The 27,079-nt window shown below is 38.1% G+C and overlaps 1 protein-coding gene across 5 annotated transcripts in view; it reads left to right on the top strand.

The window, feature by feature from the left end:
• Lkb1 (Lkb1 kinase) overlaps positions 1 to 27,079 on the top strand; it is a 285,218-nt gene that overhangs the window by 147,913 nt on the left and 110,226 nt on the right. For all 5 annotated transcript variants that reach the window (XR_010852271.1, XM_067099732.1, XM_067099730.1 and 2 more), the window contains 4 exons: positions 9,359 to 9,598; positions 18,073 to 18,164; positions 25,196 to 25,328; positions 26,797 to 26,933. Coding sequence is in view for 4 of the 5 variants with exons in the window: in XM_067099732.1 (XP_066955833.1) it covers positions 9,359 to 9,598; positions 18,073 to 18,164; positions 25,196 to 25,328; positions 26,797 to 26,933 (602 nt within the window). In the remaining variant the exon portion in view is untranslated. The remainder of the gene's footprint in view (positions 1 to 9,358; positions 9,599 to 18,072; positions 18,165 to 25,195; positions 25,329 to 26,796; positions 26,934 to 27,079) is intronic.

The raw sequence follows: 27,079 nt of genomic DNA, 5'->3' as shown, positions 1-27,079 counted from the left end.
ACATGAACTTTGAAAGTTAAGGCTCATGAGGTTAGAGCTATTGCAACCGGTGCCTTTCAAGATATGTCTCTGAATGATATTCTTAATGCCACCTTCTGGAGTAATTCTGTGTTCGCCTCATTGCTAAAGGGATGAAGAACAGTTTGAAGACTGCTGTTCATTGGGACCCATGTTTCCTTGGACACAATGTTGGAGATGAGGCAGTACTCATCCTATCCTTTGTATGGGTTAGGGAATATTTTTAATTTGTTGCTGTTTATTTTGGTTGTTGGGTAGACTGTGAGGTGGACGTCCCAATTTTTAGTTTTTAGGTTTAGTACCTTAGATAGGGCAGGCCAGGTGGTTGTTTTGTCTCCTTCTCCCTCTTTGTGGGCCATGATCTGGTCACATAGTGGTCATGTCCCCTTGGACAGATCATCTGAACTCTCTCAGCTTTATAGGTCCCTACCTTGTTGGAGACTCTGGAGTAACAGAATGACTCTGGGTGACCAGATAACCTCAGAAGTCAGCTATGCTAAAAGGTAAGGGGAACCAAGATGTCATTCGCCTACATTTTTTGTTTCTCAATCCTATTCTGTCTCTTCCTTACCTCCTACGGTGGTGATTCAGTTATATATATCTGACAGGTAAGTGTCATGAACAAAATGATATTTTAATGATAAAACAAGGTTTGTTCATGCCTACCTGCAGATATATGCGTAGTGCCCTCCCGCCTCCCCTCTTGAGACAACGGCACTATGAAAATCTGAATAGAAAATGGGAATGTTCCCGATTCCCGCCTCCAGCTAAGGAATGGGTACTATCCACCTGGCCACACTGCGTGGTGTCGTAAGTTTTAATTCTGTCGGATTTCGAATGCAACTATATATATATCTGCCAGGAAAGTATGAACAAACCTTATTTTATCATTAAAATATCATTTTAATGATAAATAAAGTTTGTTCATACTACCTGGCAGATATACTTTAGGTGCCCACCCGCTCCCCCTCTTGAGACAGTGGTACTAGGAAAATTGAATAGAAAATGGAATGTTCTCGATTCCCGCCCCAGATGGAATGAGTACTAACCACTAAGTTACACCATGGTGCTTGCTAGTTTTGAAATTTGTCGGATTTCTCGGAGAAATACAGCTACATATATTCACAGGTAAGTATGAACAAACTTTATTTTATCATTAAAAACATAATTTTGCCATATATTATACAGCATCACACATCATGCATAAAACATGCAGAATGAATGGTTAAACCTCATCTGTAGGCTTTAGATTTTCCGTAAAAAAAACTCAAGCTGTCATGTTTTATAAAAATAAAAATTGGAAAAAAGGTGAAGAAATAGAATTGAAAATCAGAAACCATGATATACCAATTAGCCAAACTGCAAAATTTTTAGGATTAATAATATTTGATGCACACCTGAATTGTAAAGCCCATATAACTTACATAAAATCAAAATGCAAAAGGGCGCTAAGTCTAATTAAAAAACTGTCATACAAATTGGGGAGCATACTCTTACCATACTGTATAAAGCAACAGTTTTATCAATCATTGACAACGGAAGTGAAATATATGGTTCAGCGTCAGAAGCAGCACTGAAAATATTAGATCCAATTCATAATGAAGGACTAAAAATATGCACAGGAGATTTAGATCCTCACCAGTCTCCTCAGTACTAGTCGAATGTAGCCAACTGCCACTGTTCCTCCATAGAGAGTTCATAACAATGAAAAGTGCATTAAGAACTAAGACTAGTGATTCGCCAACAAAAAATCTATTTGATCTAAGGATATATTTATAAACAATCACCTACCTCCTTTCCCAACTAGAGCTAATAGATTGTTTGAGTCATTGAACATAGATATACAAGTACCTTCAACAGTGAAGTTACCACCCCATTGGACCATGAGTAAAGTAAGGACTTGCACACAGTTGAAATATTTATCAAAAATTTCCTCATATACCCAGAACACTGTAGACAAAAAACTATAGATCATATAAGACAAAAACATTCATATTACATGATTTATACAGATGGGTCTAAATCACAACATGGAGTAGGATATGCAGCTATATCCTAGAACAAGTCATATCAATTATGTTTGCCTAGGCTGTTAGTCATCAACTCTGCCAAGAGAGCTCCTTCCTAGAGGATCGTCGAAGGATTCTCTTCTCTTCTTCTTAAGGGCATGAACTTTTCCTAAGGACTCGAAACTAACTTGATCTCAGCGGTACTCTAAGAGACGTTGTTGGAGATATATTAGAATTCAGAAACTGGAAACGCGTTTACCAGTATTTCAAGAAGCTGCAGTTTGCATAACATAAATAGCTACATTATTTAATACATATTCATACATACATGTATACATGGGTCTTCACAGCAGAGTTTTTTAGTAGCCATCAAATTATAAAGCAAATATCATTCAATATTTGTGATTTTAGCGACTCTGCCTACAGAAACGTTCAGGTTGCTGCTCAAAAGTAATATTGTACAGGAAATTAAATATGAACTCCACAAATTGTATAATAATGGGAAAAATATTGAAATATGCTGATCCCTGCCCATGTTGGGATTAAAGGAAATGAAGAAGCTGATAAAGCAGCTAAAGAAGCAGTCCACATGGCAAGAGCAAATGTAAAAATCCCAATTAGTGATTGCATAAGAGATATACAAACAATCATTGTAAATAAATGGCAAAATATATGGAATGAGGAACCTATAAATAATAAATTGAAACAGATAAAATCCAGTGTTGGAAAATGGAGCTCATCATGTCAGAGTGAGAGACACACAAGTAATTCTGACGTGTCTGCGAATAGGCCATACTCGTTTGACATGTGGGCACTTGATGAACAGTCCACGTGTGCCCTCCTCCCAAATGCTCAGAATGCAGTGTTGATAACATTCAAACGTGTTGTGTGACTCCAAAATATAATCAACAGTGAGTATCAACCTTTGGAAATAAATCGATGGGGGAAATTTTGTTGGAATCTTATACATTTTCAGTCATCCCAATTTTAACATTCATGAAGTATAACTTAATAGACAAAATGTAAAACCAAGTAAAAAATGAAAATACAGAAGCCCGTAGGGCGTTTAATGAATAAAAGAAAAATTATGTCATTTAGTCTGAATTGTAATTTTTAATTTTTTTTTTGAAATATTTTATTTGTCTTAGTCTTTAATTTTTTATGTATGTTTTGAAATGAGCAAATGTATTTATCGTACACATGTGTTTCTGTGTAAAAGCATGTTCATCATACAGTTTTTTCTTTTAAACTTCATTTTCATTTATTCATCATCATGCCAATGACCTATTTTGTCCCAGTTCTAGGCCTATGGCCTTGACCTGGTATTTCATCCTAATCCTTCGGGCCAGCCCCATGAGAGCTGATAGTCAGTTCAGTGGTCTGGTTAAACTATTTTAATAATAATAATCAGCAGGTAGTGGACTTCCAAGTCCTTCTTTGCCAAGAGAAGCTTCTCTTTGTCTCAACTGTAAAGGGGTAGGGCTACCCTAGGCCTAGTTCTATGCCTGAAAGGTGTGGATATCTTCTCTTCACTGGAGATTTCCCTGAAGATGAAAAGCTTGAAAGGGCTTGCCGTCCCAGGGAACTCAGGCTCCCTGAGTGGGATGTGACTCTTGTTCTTAGGAGTCTGACTCGTGCGTACAAGCCTTTACGAGAGTTATAAGATAGGGATCTGACCCTCAAGACCATTTTCTTATTTGTCCTGGCATCAGCAAAGAGAGTAGGCGAACTTCATGGTCTTTCCTTTGATGTTAAACACTCGAGGGTATGTGGATCAGTTACGCTCGATGTCGTCCCGGATTTCATAGCAAAGACTCAGTATCCGTCGGTCCCTGACTCCAGATTCAAGTCCTTTATTACCCCCTCCTTTGAGAACTTTGTTGCTAGTGATCCAGACGAAATGCTACTCTGTCCTGTTAAAGTGCTGCGGTACTACCTTAAGAGGACTCGACATTTCTGGCCTGAGTGTCGACAACTCTTTGTTAGTACTGGTTCGACCAAGAAAGAGGTGTCCAAGAACACTATCTCTTTCTGGCTTCATGAGATCAAATGAGCTCTGCAACTGGCAAGAACACCAGTATGTTCCGAAAGCTGCTTATGTGAGGGCATCCATCCTCGCATTCAGGAAGAATCTGTCGGTTCCACAGGTACTGATGGTAGGGATGTGGTTGCGCAAGACCACCTTCACATCCTTCTACCTTCGGGACATTGCCCACAATTCCAGTTCAGTTCGCCCTATCAGCAAGAGTCCTCATCTAGACCAGCCCCTAGCAAGTGAGACTTTAGTCCTCTGTCTACCTGTGGGCACCAGACTCCTACACTTCTGGAGACAGTGGGTGGCCAGATCGGTAGAACCATGAGTACTACAGGTTCTCAAGGAAGGATATGCGATCCTCTTCAAGGCCTTAAAGGCTTGCTATGTAGGCTCCAAGAGGTTTTTGGCCCTTCAAAGGAAGTCACAGCTCTTTTCCATAAGAGAGCTATAGAGGAGGTAGAAAACTTGTCATTGGAGGGGTTTTACAACTGCCAGTCCTGGATGTAGGGCTCTGAACACCTTCGTCAAACCACAAAGTTCAGGATGCAGACGAACAGCTCAGTTCTCGCTGCAATTTCCCAAGAAGATTGGATGGCCTCGATAGACATGAGAGATGCTTACTTTCATATCCCAATACACTGGGATTCCAGGAAATTCCTGAGATTCATTCAGGACAAAGTTTTCAATTTCAGGCTCTATGCTTCGGGTTGTCAACAGCCCCTCAAGTCTTCACCAGGGTTCTCGCTCCTCTATTGCAGTGGCGTCACGTAATGGACATGAAATTTTGTTTATATCTGGACAATTGGCTCCCACGATCATCATCTCAGAAGTGCACGGAGGACCTTCTGAAAACCCTACAGTTAGCTCAGGAGTTGGGCATTTTAATCAACCAAGAAAAGTCCCAACTAGTCCCTTCTCAGATGATAGTCTATTTGGGGATGAAGATAGACGCCCGGGCTTTTCAGGCTTTTCCATCAGAGAAGAGAATACTATCATGCACCCAAAAAGTCCGTCATTTTCTGAGTCTTCAGACTTGCTCACCCAACAACTGGATGAGCCTGCTAAGGACTTTCTCCTCCATAGAGATGTTCGTTCCTCTAGGGAGACTTCATGTGAGGCCTTTGCAGTTCTTTCTGAAGGCTAGTTGGAACAGGAAGATTCTTCCAGATTCCTTCATATTCCCCCTCACACAGGAAATAAAAGATCTTCATAGTTGCTCGCAGAAGGAAGGTTCTACTCAGGGAAGTCCCTATCTCATCTGAACCCGAACCTCTTATTGTTCTCCGACGTATCAGACCTAGGTTGGGGAGCAACACTAGGACGATTGGAAGTGTCAGGGAAGTGGTTCCTTCAAGAGAGGAAACTGCACATAAATCTGAAGGAGTTGAAGGCAATTCACTTGGCACTTCAACATTTTGCCACAGTAACTCGAGACTCAGTGATTGCGGTTCATTCCGACAACATGACTGCTCTGGCTTATATTCAAAACCAAGGAGGCACTCACTCTCTGTCACTGTACAAGTCAGCCAGGGATCTCCTCCTCACAACAACAATACACAGATTCTCACCTGCTATGTTCAGGGCAAGTTAAACTGAGCCGTTGCAAACAGGTTCTAACCTTGGAATGGTCGCTGAATCCACAGGCATGCATCGACCTATGGAAATGGTGGGGAACACCGTGGATAGACTTGTTTGCAACGTCCAGGAACCATCGCCTCCCCCGTATTGCTCTCTGGCGCTGGACCCTCAGGCATGGGCAATGGACGCGATGCCTCAGGATGGTCACACTGGAAATGTACGCCTTCCCTCCTTTCAGTCTAGTAAGAGACGTGATCAGCAAATTCAAGACTCTCACTATGCATCGATGATCCTAGTACTGTACCTTTTTGGTCTCAAAAGGAGTGGTTTCCAGACCTGAAACTTCTGTCGGACTTTCCACGGCTCCTCCCACGGAGGAAAGATCTTCTCAGACAACCTCACTTCAACAGAGATCATCAAGGTTTGTCCACTCTTGCTCTGACAGGCTTCAAACTGTCAAGAAGTTTGTCAGAGCAAAAGGATTTTCAAGGGAAGTTGTGAATGCTATCGCAAGATGTAGATGCGAGTCTTCTTCAAGGCTCTACCAGGCTAACTGGGCAGTTTTTAGGAGATGGCATAAAGAACATAACATTTCTTCTTCTGCCTCTGTAGTCCAAATAGCCAAATTTTTACTTTACCTAAGATCTTCGAGAGGCCTTTCAACATCTACGATAAAGGATTACAGATCCATGCTGAACTCGGTGTTCAAGCATAGAGGTGTGAACATTTCTCTCCAGACATTTCAGACTTAGTCAAGTCTTTTGACACCAGGAAAGGAATCAGTGGCCAGTGTCTTGGACTTAGTCCTGCATTGGTTGTCAGGCCCTCCCTTTTGAACCATGCAGGCATCCACCTTTAGGGGTCTGTCTAGAAAGACACTTTTTCTTAATCGCTTTGACCCAGCAAAAAGAGTCAGTGAGTTGCAAGCTGTGGACAAACAAGTTGGTTTTTGCAAGAGACAGCTGTTTGCTCATATATTTTAGGCTTCTTAGCCAAAAATGAGAACCCGTCTAACCCTTGGCCTCGTTCTTTTTCCACCCAGAGTCTTGCAGAACTAGTGGGACTTTCATTGTGCCCTGTGAGAGCGTTAAGATTCTACATCGAGAGAACCAAGAATATCAGAGGGGATTCTTGTAATCTCTGGTGTTTTGTCAAGAACCTTTTACATCCTCTCTCCAAGAATGCTATCTCTTTCTTTTTGAGAGACATTATTGTAGAGTCTCACTTGGGAATTCAGGAGAATAATTTACCATTGTTAACGGTAAAAGCACATGTGGTATGGGCAGCAGCCACTTTGTTGGCTTTTAAATGCAACCTCTCTCTAGCTACGATAATCCAATCGACTTATTGGAAGTGTTGCTTGGTTTTCGCCAACTATTATCTACGGGATGTCGAAACTGTGTTCGAGGACTACAGCATGCTGGGTCTGTTCTCCGCAGCAGGCATGGCACTAAGGAATGAGGGGTAGGAGTGATCCTTCTATTTCTCTGTCTCTTAGCCTTGATTAAGGTTGTTGAGTTTTTGGGAAGGGGGAGAACTCAGTACCTGGAGTACCCTCCGATCTTCGTTTTTAATGGATGGGTAATACTATATATGTTTTTTAACTGGTGTACAGGTAATATAGTGTTATGGTCATGTATTAGTCGATGTCTGTTTTTTGCCCAGAGGAAGGGCAATTGTTTTGTTTTAGCTTTGTTGAGTCATAGAACTACTCCTTGACCACAAAGCTCCCACTGAAGTAGGGGCAATCCTGACACTACCGGTCATGTCCCTAGGGGGGAGATGAGCAACGACCAAGAGGCAGTATCTTCCTGCTCTTGCTCTCTCCCCAGGTAAGGTTACAGCAAGCATTACCACAATGCTACCCTTTTTTTCTTTTTCAAATGCATTCCTTTATAATGTCTTTTGAGTAGTACATGTCCATTCTTCCCACCTCCTATCAATTTGGGATTCAGCTACGTAATTACTTGGTAAGTTTCATGTATAAAAATGACATTTTTATAATTAAATAAGATTTTATATATACTTACCAACTAACTACTTGAACAGAGCCCGTCCCTCCTTCCCCGCACATGGACATAGAGCATAAACGAACTGAGCTCTTCAGCTACGTTGTACCTATTTTTCCCTGAGAGTTCTCGGCTAGCACTCAAGTCTCCAGCCGGCCAATGAAGAATTAGAGGAATTTATTTCTGGTGATAGAAATTCATTTCTTGCTATAATGATTCGGATTCCCAGTAAGCTGTAGGTCCGTTGCTAGGTAACCAATTAGTTCTTAGCCACGAAAATAAGTCTAATCCTTCAATAGCCCTAGGAGAGCTGTTAATCAGCTCAGTGGTCTGGTTAAACTAAGGTATACTTTTCTTCCCCAAAAGTGGGCGGGGGACTTACCTGCACCAAAACAAAAGAGCGCTACCGCAGATTTTCAATTCTTAAGCTGCCATTTAAAGTAGAAACTATAGCTTTGTAGTTACATGGTAAGTATACATAAAACCTTATTTTATTATAAAAATGTCATGTTTGGCTGAAATATGGAATTACTGTCATGCAAATGTCTCTGTGAGTTTGTTTGCTAATATTTTAATTGCTGGAACCTTTGTCTGTACTCTGTAAGTGGTGGAATGATCAAGGCTGTACTCTTTTTTTTTCCATCTCATTAACAGTACTTTCATTGTAGTATGATGTTAATCAGTCAAAATAGTGACATTTGTGAAAAACTTATTGTTATTTTTACTGATAGTCACAACTTTTTAAGTTTTCATCAACTCTGTCTCTTTTGTCTCTTTCATAATAATGAACTTCATAGTTATATACTTACATTTATTTGGTGGTAACTTTAACTGTTTGTTTTTTGGAAATTTAAATAGCTATAAGACTTTACTTTTCATATATTTCTTTTCAAGATAAGGCATTGTGTACATCAAGTGCTTCTGTTTTCTTACCTTGGCTTAGAACCATAATGAACCCTAAACATAATAGAACACTACTAGATTGTTATTATCATTACTGTATTATATTTATTAATGATGTCTTTATCCGTAAAATAAGGAAAATTTGCTGTCATGCTCCCTCAACATGATACAGCACATGTTAAATCTTACACCTCATTAGAAACTGGCTTCCAAATCTAGAATGCAGCTGTACCAGTTGTTTCATAGCCTTAATTACAATTGTTGTCACTCAGAGTGCCTATGATATTAAATTAAACACGTGTTTTTGCTGTTCTCATAACTCCAAGTTCCAAGCAGTTCATGCCAGCTAAGTACTCTTAGGGCCTTTTTCTGGAGTAATGTGTGAAAGATGGAGTGTTGTAGGCTTTATTTACATCGTACAGAGTGAAGCGGATATGCGTATTCTGTCACTTTATTTGATGTGTCGTAATCTAAAAACTGTTTTTCTATGTGAAGTGGCAACCCCTTGAATTACTGTTTTTTATGAAAAAAGTAAGCTTGGTGTGGACATTCCTTAGGATTGTTTCTTTTAACCATTACTATTTATAGTCTCATTAGCTGCTGCCTCAATTTAGATGGTTTTCCAGTTCTGTAAACTAAAAAGTAATGATATACATGCTTGAAGTTATTGAAACTGTTTCTTAAGTGGAATGCTATACAAAGCAGTGGTTTGTATATTTTGAATGTCTTCCTGTATGGAGAACTAATACATGATTTGAAATGACTGTATATGCAAAATAATGTGTTAATTTCAATTTTTATTTTAGTTGATTGGGAAGTATGTTTTGGGTGACAAGCTTGGGGAAGGAAGTTATGGCAAAGTTAAAGAATGCCTAGACAAAGATACACTTCAGCGTCGAGCTGTGAAGATTATGAAAAAGAAAACACTTAGAAGAATTCCAAATGGAGACCAAAATGTTAGAAGAGAAATACGTCTGTTAAGGAATCTGAAGCACAAGAATGTCATTAATTTAATTGATGTGTATCACAATGATGAGAAAGGAAAGGTAAGACTATAGGAACTTTTTTTATCCCAATTTAAAATTTTATATTAGTTTTTATAGTGATTGTATCATTGAGGCTAAGTGTAATGACAGCTTATTATTGGTCTGTTTTTCTCCACAGTATCTAAAATTAAAAAAAAGAGTATTTGTGGTATAGTGTGTACTGAGTACATAAGATAAATGTCAATTTGACAAGCTGGTGTTGGGAGGTAATTGGAAATATTATTTTGGTTAAGATTTGTTTCACCCTGCCCCATCATTTAAACATAGTCTGTCTTGTGAAATTTCCTACAGAGTTCCATTACATTAGAAAAAATCAAAAGGCTCAAGTAAGTTGGTGGAATTACCGACAGGCCCTTAGTCTTTGGCAGCTCCTGGAAATTCCACCCATGGTTTGCATGTGTTAACCCATTTTTTTTAAATTTTTCTTTAATTTTTTTTTATTTTTCTATATGCTGAATGAAGATTAATGACCTCAGCTGCACTAAGGCATAGATTTAATTGTGCTGCTGGTACAAGGCTAGCATGGGACATATTTTTTTGCTGTTACCTCAAGTTTTAAATCCTTTTTATTTGGATTGAATATTACCTACTGTTAAAGTTAGCATATATCTTTGCGCCATTAGTTGCAATCGGCATTTAAAATGAAAAAAATAACACTTGGCTAACCTGCTAAGACTGTCACTTTAATCACCTTTTCCCACCAGGGGAGCTGGAATGTGTACATTCTTGTCAGAATTCTTCATGCTGTGTCCTATGCAGATGGTGTGAATTGGCATTAGTAAAAATTTTGATGATTTCTGGTTGATTTTCTCCTGTACGGTATTGTGCTTGTTTTCTGTTACAGTATTGGAAAGTGTTTGTGGAAACTGAATATTTCAGTCGTACATGGCCATGTTGCCTATATGTTAGCCTAGCTATTGAGGCACAAGTATGGTTTGTGAAGATAATAAGGAGTGTTCTGATGAGAGGATGAAATTTTGTGAAGTATTGGAAGACACTAAAGGCCGATAGATTATGCTGACAATTCGTTTGGACATGCTATAACCCTATTCAGTCTTTTCCTTTTGCCTTCCGGTGTTGCTTCTCCTTCTCCTCCATTAGCCCACCTGGTAGCCTGGTTAATTCCTCTCTCATCTCTTCTGCTCTGCCTTCTTTTGCTCCCCATGTGGTTCAGAAGAAAAATAATAGGCAATTGAAAAATATTGTTTCAACATTATGGTTAGAAATTTGACAATGTATATTAGGGCAAATATCCTCCCCCCACCCCTACCCCATAGTGATCGACCTTTTTCAGTTTCCTCCACGAGAGAGAAAGTGTCGGAGTCTTGGTGTCAGTCTAGCTCACCCTCTGGACTGCCCTGGATCTGTTGGTCTTCTCCGCGGACAGGGAACCATGGCGTGTCTCGGGACCAGGCTCTGTGCCCTTCGCTACCTCTCTCAGCCATCTTTCCGGTTCGGGTTCGGCACATTTTCCGGATGAGTTGTTTGGTAGTTTGGCACTTGGGTTCGCTGGCTCACATGTCATCCGTTTTGGGGAGAATGATAGTGGTGTGTGTGTGTGTGTGTGTGTGTGTGTGTGTGTGTGTGTGTGTGTGTGTGTGTGTGTGTGTGTGTGTGTGTGTGTGTGTGTGTGTGTGTGCGTGTGTGAAAGCATAGAATTTCTTAGGGATATAGACATATTCACGTTTGCTTCAGTAGTTCTGAGCTGTGCTTCAGTTCTGTTATCATTTGATCACCTGGTATCATCCCCCCAAGTGTATAACCTTCCCCCTTCTTACTCAGTTTTCCCCCCTCTATCGCCTCGTATTCATCACCTTATGACAATTATTCCTTTTCGTAATAGTGGCTCTTCCTCTTCTGCCACTTACTTATCAAGAGTGAGCTAGCTTAGTGAAAAAACAGCTGTTCCCTTTCGGCATTCACCTCATAAGCATTGTGCAGACAGTTCTAGCAGTGGTCATGGTTACTTTGTGATGTCATTCAAGAACCTCTGCCTTCCCTACCCAGCCGTCTGGTACTTATTATCGGCATTCTGTGATGATTTTTCTGATGTTCTGTGGTATGTCACTTCTGGCGTTTTTTCGCCTCATCGTCATCGTCCGTAGATTGCTGTTTTGTTCCAGCTCAGTTCCTCTGTTTAGACCTTAGGGATTTCAACCGTGATTTGGTTGATTCTTCTTTAGTATTTAAATTGTGCTTAGCTCGCATTGTTCTGTTTCACTTCCTTTTGCTGAAGATGGATCCGTTGACTGGGACTCTTTAGTGTACTTCTAGCTCAGCTCCTGTTAAACAAGTAAGAAGTTAACACTGATATGGTAATGTGCTTTACCTTGGAAGTAGAACCTGTGGGAAATGGATGAACAGTCAGAAGACAAAGCTAGGGAAACTGTATAGTGTTAAATAGCTTGGCACCTAACACGAACAGTGTGTTGTATTGTACTCGCAACTGTGTTTGTAGAGTGAGCTCTTAGGAACCAACCAACCTAGGCAGTGTGCCACCATATTGCTGGCTTAATCTAAACAACAGAGGTGATCTCGGAAATGTATCCTTTAATGCTGGTTCTCGGATACTACTGCATCAGTTTCCAGTTTTTGAAGCTGCTTAGAGCTGGGTCAGGACTTAGATATAAGATTTTCACTGTCCTATGTTTAACTTGCAAATTTCAAGTTCTTTGGACAAAAGGAAGTGAAGACTCCTCTAATTATATTATATATATATATATATATATATATATATATATATATATATATATATATATATATATATATATATATACTATATATATATATATATATATATATATATATATATAATATATATCTATATATATGTATATATCATATATATATATATATATATGTATATATATGTACTATATATGTATGTATGTATATATATATATATATATATATATATATATATATATATATATGTATACTCTGTATATAATATATATATACATATACAGATACAGTAAACCCCCATTTTGTGATCTCACGATTTATGGACTCATGAGATTCACAGTTTCTCTGTGAAACGTATCTACCCATTATTCGCAGAAAATTTGCCCATTCGCGGTATTTTTCACTGAGAAATATTCACTAATTGCTGTATTTTCATCACATTTTCATCACTAAATGCACTTTTCGTGATAAAACTCTTAAAATACTCAGGTAATGTTCAAGTTACGATAATTCACCTTATGATAATTCGATTTTGCAAAGGGGTAAGCAATTAATACCAATAGACAAAAATATTTATAAAATATTTATAAATAAAAATATTTATAAAATATTTTTGAATTTTGCGCGGGCGTAGGCAGCAGCATAATCAGGCAGTGAGAGAGACCAAATTACAATAGACCTTTACTCCATCTCTTTATCCAATCTGAGTTAAAAAAGTAAAGAGAATGATAAAGTATTGCTAGTAACATTATACTCTTAGTAAATGCGTAGCCATAAACAACCCATTGGCTTTGTTTTGCTTATCACCAAATCAGATAACAACAGCCACCTGGTATTTCAACCATCGTATGCGGTAATAAAATAATAACCATAACATAAGCTGCAAATGATGTTGGTAAGAATAGGACTGATATATTTTTGCGCATTATACCCTTATTCGGTATGGATAAAAGATCAGGAAATATACTGCAACTTAAGCTGCAAGTTGTAGCTGAAGCTGAAAAACAATGTTCAACACTTTAATGACTATACTGCAAATTATCGTGCATTGGCAGCATGGATGAAACTTCGATGTAATTAAAATTGTAGAGAAATGTTATTTCAATCAAAACTACTGGGTATGAAATAACACATTACAGTGAACCCCCACGTATTTGCGGGGGATGTAATACCGCACCCTGTGAATAGCTAAAACCTTGAATACTTAAAAACCCTCTAAAACACGTAGAACTGCCCATTTTGATAGTTTAAACACAAGAAAAACCCTGTAAAAATGCTTATATCTGAGTATTTTAATAGTTTTATCACAAAAAGTGCATTTATTCAAGAAAATTATATGAAAATACAGTAATCAGTGAATATTTCTTAGTGAAAAATTTAATGGGCTAATTTTCCCTAGAATAATGGGTAGATATGTTCCACAGGAGAAATCGTGAATGCATGAGTCCACAAATCGTGAGAACCTTAATATAAGGTTTACTATACTGTTATTTTTACACAAAATAAACGATAAATACGTAAGGCTTGTATTATGATGAAATCATGAAAATAGCGAACAGAATCTTGAATATATTTTACAAAAAAGCTGTCCCCTAAACGCTATTGTCATGTATTAACGAAAAATAGATAAATTAATTTCCAACGAGATGTATTTTGGTTTATTTTAATTTAAAAACACTTTTGTATGAAAATAACTTGCCTCTATATAAATAAAGTGTCAGAGATTCATTTACGCTAACTAGAAGCAAGAAAAAGCGCTCTGAACTGAATTAAACACGCGAAATAAAACAATCGTAAACGATTTCCAAACCAAAACATTGATCGCTATCGACGCTATGACCGCAATTTATAATACAAAAGCAATATAAGAATACAGTATATGCAGTGTTATTGGATACAGTGAATTAAGGCATAACATTTGAAAAGCATATTCGTTATGTTGATGTTTGTATAATACGATATGTGAATGTAGAGTACAGTATAATGTAGGCTACGCTACCATATATGTATACAATGTACCATAGTGTAGGCTAAGCTAATTCTTGTTATTCAATTTCCCTTTGCACTGAATTATCATAAGTCACTTTGCATGAACCTCCCTTATCCAAGTCACCAATCAACTTCACTGCCTGCTTGGCTCAATCTGAGAAGCTTGCCACCCTTTCTCAAGACATAAATTCCCTTCTTTGCAAAGGGGCAGTAAAGGTGGTTTTGGATCTCAACTCGGAGAGATTTTACAACTGTCTCTTCGTGGTCCCTAAGTCATCGGGGGCTGGAGACCAGTTCTGGATGTCAGCGCCCTGGGCTGTTTCATGCTGAAAACCCAATTTCATATGGAAACCAGTCACTCTGTCATGTCCTCTCTCTCCATCAGGGTGACTGGATGGTCACCCTGGACATGCAGGACACTTATTTCCATGCCCTGATACATCCAGATTAAAGAAAGTTCCTGCGCTTTGTGTTTTGAGGCAAAGTTCTCCAGTTTTGAGCCTTGTGTTTCGGCCTGTCCCCCGCCCCACAAGTGTTCACTGGAATCCTTGCTCCTCTTGGGAAATGGCTTCACCTTCTTGACGTCAGTGTTTGTCTCTATCTCGATGACTGGCTGCTCTGCTCTCCTTTGGAGCATTTGGTCAAATTTCACAATTCCCAATTAGTTTAGACACAGAAGATTATCTATTTAGGGATGATTCTGGACTCTCAGACTTTCCGGTTTTTCTCTCTCCCAAACGGGTCGACTCCTGTCTCCAGACTGCCTGCGAGTTCCTAGACCTCAGGACTCGCTCAGCGCTTCAGTGGATGAGTCTGCTGGGGACCTTGGGCAGCCGTTTGACTGAGCAGACTTCACATGAGGCCTCTTTAGTTTTATTTGAAAGCATGCTGGGGCAGGAAAACCTAACCAGACTCCTTCATTTTCCCCATCTCCTCAGAGATCAAGATGGACCTACGATGGTGGTTGTCTGTTGGAAGACTTTGAGAAGGGAAGTCTCTTCTACTCTTGCACCCCAACCTAGAATTTTATTCCGACGCTTCAGATCTAAGTTGGGGAGCCATTCTAGGAAGTCGGAAGATTTCAGAGATGTGGTCTGTAGATCAGAGAGCTCTCCACTTCAGTGCGAAGGAACTAAAAGCTATTTGTCCTCTAGTTTTGGCAGAGTAGTAGTGGTTTACGTGGACAACACCACAGTGCTGTCTTATGTCCTCAAACAAAGGGGCATCCACTCTTTCTTCTCTCTCTATGAGCGTCAAAGACCCTCTCTGGGTGGAGCAGCACCAGGTAAAGATATCACTCGCTTTGCGCAGGGAAAAATGAACATCCTCGCAGATGAGTTGAGTCTCTGCAATCAGGTTTTGCCGACGGAATAGGGTCTAGACTCCCTCATATTTGACTATCTTTGGAAACTCTGGGTCAGACCAGCTGTGGACTTCTTTGCAACAACATTGAAAAATAATTGTCTGCCTCTCTTTTGCTCCCCAGTCCCGGACCCTCTCGCATGGGCGACGGATGTCATGCTGTTGGACTGGACGGGCCTGAATGTCTTTGCCTTCCCACCTTTCGGATTGATCAGGGAGGTGATCAACAAGTTCTCCTCTCACCAGAACGTCTCAGTGACCTTGATTGTGCCGTTCTGGCCCAGGAAGGAATGGTTTCTGGATCTGCTGCGTCTGTTAGTGGACTTCCCAAGACTCCTGCCACAAAAGCAGTCGCTGCTCAAACAGCCCCACTTCTTCAGGTTCCACCAAGGATTGTCTGCTCTGTCCCTGACAGGCTTCAGAATCTGCAGAAGCTATTGCTAGGTAGGTACAGATCTTCTTTTAACAGGCTCCACCAATCCTAGTGGTCAGTTTTCAGAGGATGGTGCTGACATAATAACATCTCGTCTTCTGAAACCTCTATAAGTCAGTTAACTAACTTTTTTCTTTTCCTGAGGACAGATAGGAAGTTGTCTCCCTCTACCATCAAGGGGCTTAGGTTAATGCTTTCTTTCATTGGTAAGCATAGGGGCCTGGATCTTTCATCCAACCAAGACCTCGCTGACCTCATCAGATCCTTCAAAACCTCCAGATTAGAAAAGCCTGGAGTTGTCTCCTGGAATTTGGACTTTGTTCTGAAGTGGCTTACAAGTTCAACTTTCGAACCCCTCAGCTCGACCTCTTTTAAGAATCTCAGTAAAAAGACTCTCTTTCTTGTGGCATTGGCAACTGCCAAACGTGTCAGCGAACTGCAAGCCTTCAGCAAGAGGGTAGGCTTTTCAAATGGGAATGCAGTATGTTCTCTCTCTCTCTTGGTTTCCTCACCAAGAATGAGGACGTTTCTAAGCCATGGCCTAGTTTGTTCATTATTAAAAGCTTAACGGACTCATCCCAGAGGAAGAAGAGAGGCTTCTTTGTCCTGTAAGAGCCTTGAAGTACTATCCTCAGAGGACAGAAAAGATCAGAGGACCCTCCAACAAGCTTTGGTGCTTAGTGAAGAACCCTTCATGACTGCTGTCAAAGAATACCCTTTCTTTCTTCCTTTGAAGGTTAATTACAGAAGTGCATTCTCAAGTTCAAGAAGGTGTTTTACCTTCTCTTAAGGTCAAAGCTCATGAGGTCTGAGCTGTCGCAACGTCTCTGGCTTTTCGGCATAACATATCTCTTGAAAACATTCTACAGTCAACATTTTGGAAGTATAAATTGGTGATTGCTTCACATTATCTTGAAGACTTGGAAACTGTGTTTGATAATTGTTGTAATTTGGTTCCTTTATCCATGGCTGGCTTGGTGTTGGGAAAGGAAGCGTAGGGGGCTCTCTGTCCCTCTATTGTCTCTTTGACTTTTTGTAAGTTCGTTGAGTTTAAGGGAAGCCTGGCGGTACAGTGTACCTGGAGTACCCACCAGTTTTTAGTGATTGGGGTGGTGGTTTTTAATTTTGGTTGTAGGTGACAGCGTTGTGTTTTTATTCTGGGATATGCCCAGGGCAAGGGCGCTATTTTTGTCTTTGCGGCCATCAGTGAACTTTCATGGCTGCAAAGTACCCACTGAAGTAGGGGCGACTCTTGGCCATACTGCCATGCCCTCTACGGGTTAAGATGAGCGCCGACCAGAGGCAGTACCCGACTGAAGCAGCTCTCTTACCAGGTGAGGTACAACAAGCATTGACTCGGTGCTAGCAACCCTCTTAGTTTAAAGTCATTATCTTTATTAATGTTTTGGATTAGAACATGTCCATGATTCTCACTTCCTCTCAGTGTGGAATCAGCTATGTAAAAATGACATTTTTATGATGAAATAAAGTTTTATATACTGTATACTTAGCAAGCAATTACATAATCGGAGCCCGCCCTCCTCCCTCAATGGACATTGGGCATCAAACAAATTGATCCTCTCTGCTGAATTGTACCTGTCAGTCCTGAAAGTGGGCGGGACCCTGTCACCTATACAAGTGATGGTAGTGCCACTGCGAAAATTTGAAGTTCATTAGACTGCTGTGTAGAAAGCTAGTAGCTATGTCATTGCTTGGTAAATGTATATGAAACTTTATTTTATCATAAAAATGTCATTTTTGCCACTCTTGATTCTTCTTGCTTCTTCCATCTATAAGACATTAGAATTTACTTGTCTGGGGATATTCAGATTGTAAATGGGGTCTCCATATGATCGGTGGGTTTGATGTGAAAAAATTTTTATTTGTGTATGAACATCTTCTGTTTAACAAAACCAAAAATTGTCTCAAGTTGTAGATTGAAGACATTCATATTTATATAGTATTTGGTATCCTTTTCATTTTCAATATTTTCTTTTGTGTACAGATTTACATGGTGATGGACTTCTGTGTTACTGGGTTGCAGGAGATGTTAGACCGAACAACCAAAAAAAAGTTCCCTATTTGGCAGGCCCACAAGTAAGTTTTTCCTCATATTTGATTCTGAGTTTAAATCGTGATCTTCATTTCATTTACCAAAGTTAATAGTTTGAAGATACTAACTTACATTTTGAAGTCAGATTAATCAGTTATTTAACCTTAAGGGATGGGCTAAGTATATATCAAGTACACCCCCAGACTGGGCAAACTTTAAGGTTGGCCAGTTTAAGAAAAAAACATCAATGGAAAGAGGAAGATATGCAATTGCACATGGTGTAAGAACAAAAATTCTAAAAATTTTCCCCTACTTTCCACGGGAAGTTGAAAATGACTATTTACAACCCTGTGTGGGACCTCTTTTACAAGACACTCATATAAGTATGTTAATTTTACCAAGTTATGCATGTTTTTTCTAATGATTTTATTTTTTAAAATTGTAGTTACAATCACACCATATCATAACAGATAACTAAAATCAGTAACAAATTTTGAGTGTAATTGTTGTAAAATATTTATGAGATCTACTGAGATGGGGAGATGCAGTAGCTTTTTGTGAGAGATACATGTTTTTTCTAATATTTCTTTGTACTTTTCTTTGCAAAATTACAATTATAGGTGACATACTATCATAAAAGATAAGAACTAAAACCAACAGCAATCCCTGGTTATATTTATGAGCAAATAAATAAAAAGATGTGCTGGAGCAGCAGAGAGGTAGTATATTCCCATCTGAAGCCTCAAGGCATATTGATTGATGTCTCACCCGAGCGTAGCTTTTATAGTTGCCATAAGTCATTTATGGACCATTGAAGTGTTATGAACATCTTTCCTGCTAAATTCATCCAAACCGAATGGCACGTAATATTAATACTCATATGAGTCATCCCATCCATCACCCAAAACCTGTTGTAGATTCTCGTCCATTAAGGGTTAGCAACATCATACCAGTAACCCCAAATCTTCAAGCAGGGTCAGGCAATTATTTTTCTCTTAGATCAGTGCCATGCAATGTAGTCTTGTAGTAATATCCTCTTGCCTGCCTTTAAACTTTAGATAAGGACAATTCACTTTACTTCTTAATTTTAATAGAAATTTACTTATTGTTTTTCCTGGTACAGTATGTGGAGCTTGGATTTGAATATATTGTTTATACATCAGATAAATTGTTTGAATTATATTATGGAATAATCAAGAATTTCTTCACACTTTTGGGATGCACTTGTTAATTTTATAGTGTAAAGGAGTCAAGAAGTTAAGGAATGTTTTAGCTGAACCTCAACCCAATCCTTTTTGCACATGTTTGAATCTCCTACAGGAAGTTGGGATATCATAATTTGTTCTTTATTTTAGAAATATGGAAGTTTAGAAATTATAGCCAGTACAAATACATCTGTACATATATCTGGAAAAATTGAGCAGTAGATTCAGTACTTGTTCCCATGAGGATAGAAACCTCCACATTTTATATTGGTATAACTTTGGAAAAAGGCTATCAAGGAAGCTCGTAACAAGTTAGTTAACTAGCAGCTGGTGAATGAGCAAGTGGGGAAATCCTTCACATTTTATATTGGTATAACTTTGGAAAAACTTGGCTTTCAAGGAAGCTTGTAACAAGTTAGTTAACTAGCGGCTGGTGAATGAGTGAGTGGGGAAATCCACCCTCTCACTAGACTGTCGGTGTCAGTTGTTCTTCAGTCACATTGTTGTTTGGACAACTTTACTGCTGGACTTTTCTGGCTTTCAATGTTGAAGCAAATTCCTTTTCTTGGTGTGAATATTTTGATGACTTTGGCATGTCTTGTGATTTTGAGTGTGATTGTTTCAAATGATGGTGCCTGATTCCTTTCCTCTAAAGTATGATCAGAGAAGGTGCTGAGGCCATGACACAGTGTAGAAGTTGTATGTCACTAATGTCAGCCCTCATTTGATATGTTATCTTTGCAGTAGTCAGGGTTGTTATCCTTTTTTGAATTATATCAAGTGTCACTTGTATGCCTGGCCACTGGAAGAAGTATGGGTTCATGAGGAAGAATTTGAAGAATGTGCCATTATTGTCTTTTAAGGCAATACTTCTATGCTCTCCTGTAGCTGGGATGAGTTCCTCAGAACCTGCTTGATACGACACAGTTACAAGCATGACTAGATTCCTGTGATAGCTATTATTCCAGAACCTGTCAGTATGGGATTGTTTAGGACCACGCTAGGTCTGGTACTGTGCAGCACTGGACAAGTGGTGCATGCTCCTGCTTACCTAGATTAGTTTGCAGGGTCTAAGGGTGGAGGGGGGACTATGCTTGGTCCTCTTTGACACATTGTGATTGTAATTTTGTCTGGAACCTACTTCAAGGCATTTGTCTCAATTCTCCAAATAGGTACTAGGTTGGGCTAATGTGGCTTCCCCATCTGCTGTGGTTGAAGGTCCTTCTTGGTTTCTGTAGGCTCTAATGGTCCTTTACGCATGGAATTGTTTCATGCTGAGTTGGAGGGGCACATCTGAGAACTCAGGAGGCTCAATCATAAGTATAATAATCTTGGGGTAGTGGCCATGGTGCTTCCCATCACCAGGTGTCCTCAGTTTGGGTTTGGCTTGATGTTTCAAAATCATTTTAGTTTCCTAGAGGAAGTAAACTCCCTTGCCCCAAGCTCTGCTTTTGACATTTCAGCTGAAATGTTATGCTTCAGAGGACAGACACCTTGTAGACCCATCAGTTTGCAGATTGAGGAACAACCTTCCCTTGGAACAGCCACCAAAGCAGGAGCCATGAAATCTGTTGCCTTGGTTTTATTCCAAGTGCCATTGTGTTAGGATTTATGACTGTACACAATTGCTCTCTTATCTCTGTGAACTGGAAAGACTAATGGAAACCAAAGTTTCCCATTAAAAATAGAAAATGAGGAATGATAGTTACACATTGTGCTTCTGGGGTGCAAGAAAAGTTGACAAGAATTTAATTTTGCACTTTTAACACTTGCTAATTCAAATGAAGCAAGATGGATTTTTATGGATTTCTGTATATACAAGTGATGAATCACAGTTATAACGGACAGGTAATAAAGACAACAGTAATCTTAGTTTACTGAAAGTAAAAATGGAAAAGAATTGAGAGAGAGAGAGAATTAAATAATTTTGATAAATCAAGCACATATTCTGTGAGCAAGTAAGATAGACATACAAAAAGTTCATTTATCTGCAAGGGATAGTTACTACCCTTTAGGTGGATGGAACTTTGCTGAATGAGTCTGAAGCTTTAACTGTTCTAGGTGTAACTTTTGACTCGCACCTAACCTTTGAGAAACATCTAATGAAAGTTTCAGCAAGTGCCGCACATAAGTTAGGTATTGTTTGTTTGGCCTCGTTTATTTATACAGTGATAAAATCAATGCAACATGTTTTTGTAGTTCCTTTACCAGAATACTGTTCTCTGGTGTGGATGTCTGCTTCTGCCAGAGATTTATCTCTTTTTAGATAGAGTTGTTCGTGGTGGTAGGTTTCTGTTTCCTAATAGTAGCAGTTATGACTTGGACCATGGACTGATGGCCTATTGTTTGTCACATTACTTGGACCATGGACTGATGGCCTCTTGTTTGTCACTTTTTCATAAATATATCTTCAGAGATCTTTCACATTCACAACCAGATTCACTGAACAGCAGCACCATTGTGCAGTAAATATTGATTATATGTCAGTTTTAGAAGTTTAATCACAATTATTTTATTTTTATTTTCTGCATTAGTGAAATGGTAAATGTGAAAAGCATTAATACTCGTGTTGTGGCGCTACAGGAATGTATAAAAATTTGCTGAACTCTTTATTTTAATTTAAAGTATCCGCAATTTAATTTTGCTTGTGGCGTGCAGGAATATCCTTTATTGATTTAGGAAGTGACATCATAGGATGACAAATGGTGGGATGGAGCAAAATATAAACAAAGCAGGTGTGAGGGATGAAAAGTATGTGTTGCAGTAGAGAGAGCTCTTTGATGGTTAGGTTGTCAATTTTGGGTTGTAAATCTGTTTCGTGGTTTTTTTTTGTTGTTGTAAGCTGGGTTATAAAAGAAGAACAACATGAACAGGTGGGTGGATTGCATAAGTGTAGCATTTTTGGATTGGTTAGGTTAGAAAAACTTTCAAATGTGCCTTGCTGTCAAACTTTTCAGTTCCAGAAGTCCTTTATGCCTCACACTGATGAACTGTGGACCAGCCTCCCAGAGGATGTCATGCACTTGGAACTTCAAAAGTTCAAGTGAAGATGCAATGCATTACTACCCTAATACTATTCCCCTTGCATTATAATACATTTTTATTTATTTATTAATTTATTTTTTCTGTTTTAGTAAGTGAGATCTCTTATTTCTGTATTTCCCTTTACTTCATCTTACTTCTTCCTCATGAACATGATATTCTTTGGAAGCTTGAATTTCAAGTCAGTGGTGCTGTGGCTTGTTTCATATGAATAGGTTTCGTCTACTGAATAATAATAATTTAATAATAATTAATAATAATAATAATTATAATATGAGGGGAGTAGACCCTCTTTCAGGTAGGCCTTTTTGAAAAGGATGGCTGTATTTTGTGAATTTATTTTTTATTGATCTTTTCTATTTTCCTATAATTATTTTTCAGGTTTCAGTGATGTTGGTAACCTTTGGCCAATATTCATCGGAAAAAACGATTGTGAGATGAGGGAAGTTTTTATTGAATTATTCATTCAAAATTCACAGATTTCTCAGTGGTCTTGTTCGGGTGGTTTGATTCTGGATTCTTTTCTTATTTCAGGTTGTGGTACCATTGACATGTTTTGACCAGCTCAGTGGCCATCCTCTGGACGTGGTTGAGAAGGATCTGGAGAAACAAGGCTCTCAGGTTGGTATTTATAGGGGGGTCTTGATCGGTACTGAATTTTGATTGGCTGCACCGATCAAGACCCCTTATAAATACCGACCCGAGCACCTTGTTTCTCCAAATCCTTCTCAACATGTCCAGAGGATGACCACTGAGCTGGTTGAAACACATTGACGGTACCACAACCTGAAATAAGAAAGGAATCCAGAATCCAAACCACCAAATGAGACCACAAAGAAATCTACGGATTTTTGAATGAATAATTCCATAAAACACTTCCTCATCTCACACCGTCATTCTTTTTCCGATATGAATGTTGGCGGTGCTGACCAACATCGCTGAGCCTGAAAAGGGAATTTTTAGAAAGATCTAATAAGATAAAAGATACAGCCATCCTTTACACACATAATAATAACACACATAATAATAATAACACACATAATAATAATAACACATAATAATAATAATAATAATTAATAAATAATAATAATAATAATAATAATAATAACACAATAGTAACACATAATATGTATAATAATAATACACATAAAGTAGCAACAGGGACAGATGCTCATGACATATTGTTGAATATAAAAACAGAAAAAATGTCTCGTGTTGACAAATTCTTGCAAGACAATTCAAAATGGGCAGATGTCCAGTGACAACTGTACTGTATATCTTTAGTGCAATTTCCGAGGTCCAGTGTCAAACCACAACAGAATCAGACTTCTATTACACATTCTGTGATACCACAACAAAATCAAATTCCTGTTACACAAAATGTGATACCAGTGTAAGAAAGTGTAAAGAGAAGAAGAGATAAAAGAGAGAGAATGGTAGAGAAGGAAATGCAATGCAGATTACTTATGTAAATGTGCCTTGAAGCCAAAATTACTTTAAATTAGTTGGATGTATTATCATGGGTTTGATTAAGCCATATTCTGTACCCCTCCTTGAATCTTTACATGGGCTACAGGGTTGTCTTTCAAGCAGGTACCTGCAGACAGACTGACTGTTAGAAAATTTTTATATAATGGTAAATTTTCAAGAAGCATCTGATAAGATTTGCAGCCCAGCTGCTGGGATGTGCTATTCATTTACCACAAATGTTTTGTTGTTGAAAATTACTTTGCATTATATTTGTCACTTGATCTCAGAGTCAGGCAAAGGTCTGTTAAATTGAGGGGATAATGTTAACATGAATAATTCAGAGAAGTTCATGTAAGAGAAATTGCTGCTATATTAGTATTATTTTTATTATCATTTAGGAGATGAACACTATTTATTTGGAACAAGTGCACAGGAGCCACTGACTTCAAATTCAAGCTTCCAAAGAATATGTTGCTCATTAGGAAGTAAGAGAAGGTAAAGGGAAATACGGAGTGAGGATATCTCACTTATAAAAAGAGAAGATAAATTAATAAATATATAAAAATGTATTAAAATGCAAGGAGAATAGCATTAGGGTAGTAATGCGCTGCATCTTTGCTTCAACAGTGTGAGGAATAAAGGACCTCTGGAACTAAGAAGTTTGACAGTGAGGCACATTTGCTGCACATTGGTGCTGCTGTTCGGTGAATCTGGTTGCTCTTGGCAGGAAAATGGATCAAGGATCAATTGTGAATGTGAAAGATTTCTATTAAAATACAACTATGAAAAAGAGATAAACAAGAGGCCATCTGTCGATGTTCCAAGCCATAACTGCTAATATTAGGAAACAGAAACCTACCACCACAAACAACTCTATAGAAGTTGGAATGAGTTATTGGGTATGAATTCCTGAACTTGTTTGGGTTATTGCTGTTTGGTATATGGAAAGGTGTTAGCTTAACAATTTGTCCTGGTATATGGAATGGTGTTAGCTTAATTTGTCCAATTTTCTGCTTTTTGTGTATTGTAGATTTGAGTATATCTCCTACACTTTTGTATATTACAGTAAAGTTTCTGTCATTAATTATCTATTTGAATAAGGGCATTGAAACATACTCATGTTCTATTGTGGTATTCACTTTGAAGCTGTAGTTCAATAAGCAAATGTATGGGTTGTGTACTATATGGTGTATTAATGAAAACAGCATAAGTGATTCCTTGTTCTTTTATGTTAATGTCTGAACAGAAACATTTTCCTGAACTTCCCATATTTGTATGATGATATTCTATTGAAGTGTAGTAATCTGTTACTTGAAGCTTACCCAGTAAACACATTTCTAAATTGTCCACTTTTCTAGATATTTTGTACAGTTGGTCGAAGGCCTGGAGTATTTACATAGCAGAGGTGTAATTCATAAGGACATTAAACCAGGGAACCTTCTCCTAGATACTGAGAGTGTTTTGAAAATATCAGATTTTGGAGTTGCTGAGGTAAGCTTATGATGCTGTGTTATTTATTTGTTCGATCTTATGGTATGTTTTGATTAGAATTTTACTTGGTTTCCGTGAACCAAAAATATTTACTGAGGGAAGAAAACAGAATGACAAAAGATAGTCATTAAAATGTTTACTATGATAGAAGCTTTAGTATGAATAAAGTAAAATTATTGCTTTTGATTTTTATAAAAAATTTTTGTAATTGCAACATATTCTGTTTACAAAAGGATTTCATGGTACACATGTGTTGATTTGATTTAAAACTATAAAAGAATGAAACAAAAATGTCAGCGTGTGGTACGTGTCATATGTGATGATTTTTTTCTTACTGTTCAGAGTATTGAAGAGAAAGGGTCTGTAAAGATTATTTTACCTACTCCATTTAGTCATAGTCCAGTTTCTAAGAAGCTGTTACCTATTAACCCTGTAAGATTTTTTTTAAGGGTTAAAAATTTGTATACTGTGCTGTATAGTAAAACACACAGACCTGACTTACAGCTGATGAGCTTAAGAGATAATTGTCTTTTGTCACCAACTGTAAATTTATTTTCCATGAGTGAATTTTGGTTTTGGTGTCATTTTGAAGCAAAATAATTATCCTTTATTTTGATATCCTTGAAAATGAGAAACAAGAAAAATTAGTCAAGGAAAAGTATGATAAATTTCTGTTCCAGTGATGTGTTTATTATATACTGCTATTTATATATTGCCAGTTATGCCATTTTTAAAAAGTAGGAAAAAAAGTGTAAAACTTTTAGGATTTTGAATTTTTGACTGGTTGAATGATATGAGCTTTGAACAGCTCACACTTGCCTGGTAGATGGAGTTAAGCCATCCTGCAACACTTGTGACATCTTCTTAGTGCTACCAGAAGTCAAAATATGTATGCTTTTTTCATTTGTTAAGGATGACATTTTATGTCACAGGGATTTCAAGAGATGGAATTTGGCACCATCAGAATCTCAGAGGGTTAGTGTAACTGTCAAGTAGTTGAACAAGACTGTTAATTCATATGTGAGACTGCATATTGGAAATGAGAGTTGAAAAGATTATTTTAGCAAGGTGGTTACAGAAGTTAGTAAGTTGAGAAGAGACCAAGGAGAGCAGTAGAAAAGTTAGAGGCAGAAAACAGTGGAGCTGGAGTTCCTGCAAAGAAGTTTTAATACCATCTACAGTGTGCCACTTAAAGCATACTGCATGTCATATGAACAATATGAATTAGTACCTGTACTTTCATTTACCAGTTATCAGAAATGTAGATAACAAATTATTATAGCCGTATATTATCAATGGTTTTCCAGTTACTGGGTTGATTGAATAACAAGGCATGTACACTGACTTTACATGAATAACAAGGCATGTACACTGCTTTTACATCTGTCTGTTAGTATTTTTCTCATAATTTTTAAAAATAAGTTGGTATATTATTGTTTAGTAATGAGAATTTTTATGACATTTACAGCAACTGGATGTCATTACTGGTAACGATCATATCACCACAAGTCAAGGTTCTCCCCTATTTCAACCTCCAGAGGTTGCAGGGGGAGCTAGAATTTTCCCAGGCTTCAAAGTGGATGTTTGGAGTGCTGGTTGTACACTGTGAGTATTAATCTATCATATGTATTTCTTCCTTTCTTATAAATGGATTTTAAAATCATAGGAATCAGCATAATGCAGTGGTTGTTTTATTCATCAGAATACAATAATGATTGTAAAATCACTTTTTATATAAGTATATAAGTAAA

This window comes from Macrobrachium rosenbergii, chromosome 55 (genome assembly GCF_040412425.1).
Source record: "Macrobrachium rosenbergii isolate ZJJX-2024 chromosome 55, ASM4041242v1, whole genome shotgun sequence".
NCBI lineage: Eukaryota > Metazoa > Arthropoda > Malacostraca > Decapoda > Palaemonidae > Macrobrachium > Macrobrachium rosenbergii.
Note: the sequence above shows the minus strand (reverse complement) of the source record. Positions and strands in the feature narration are given on the sequence as shown.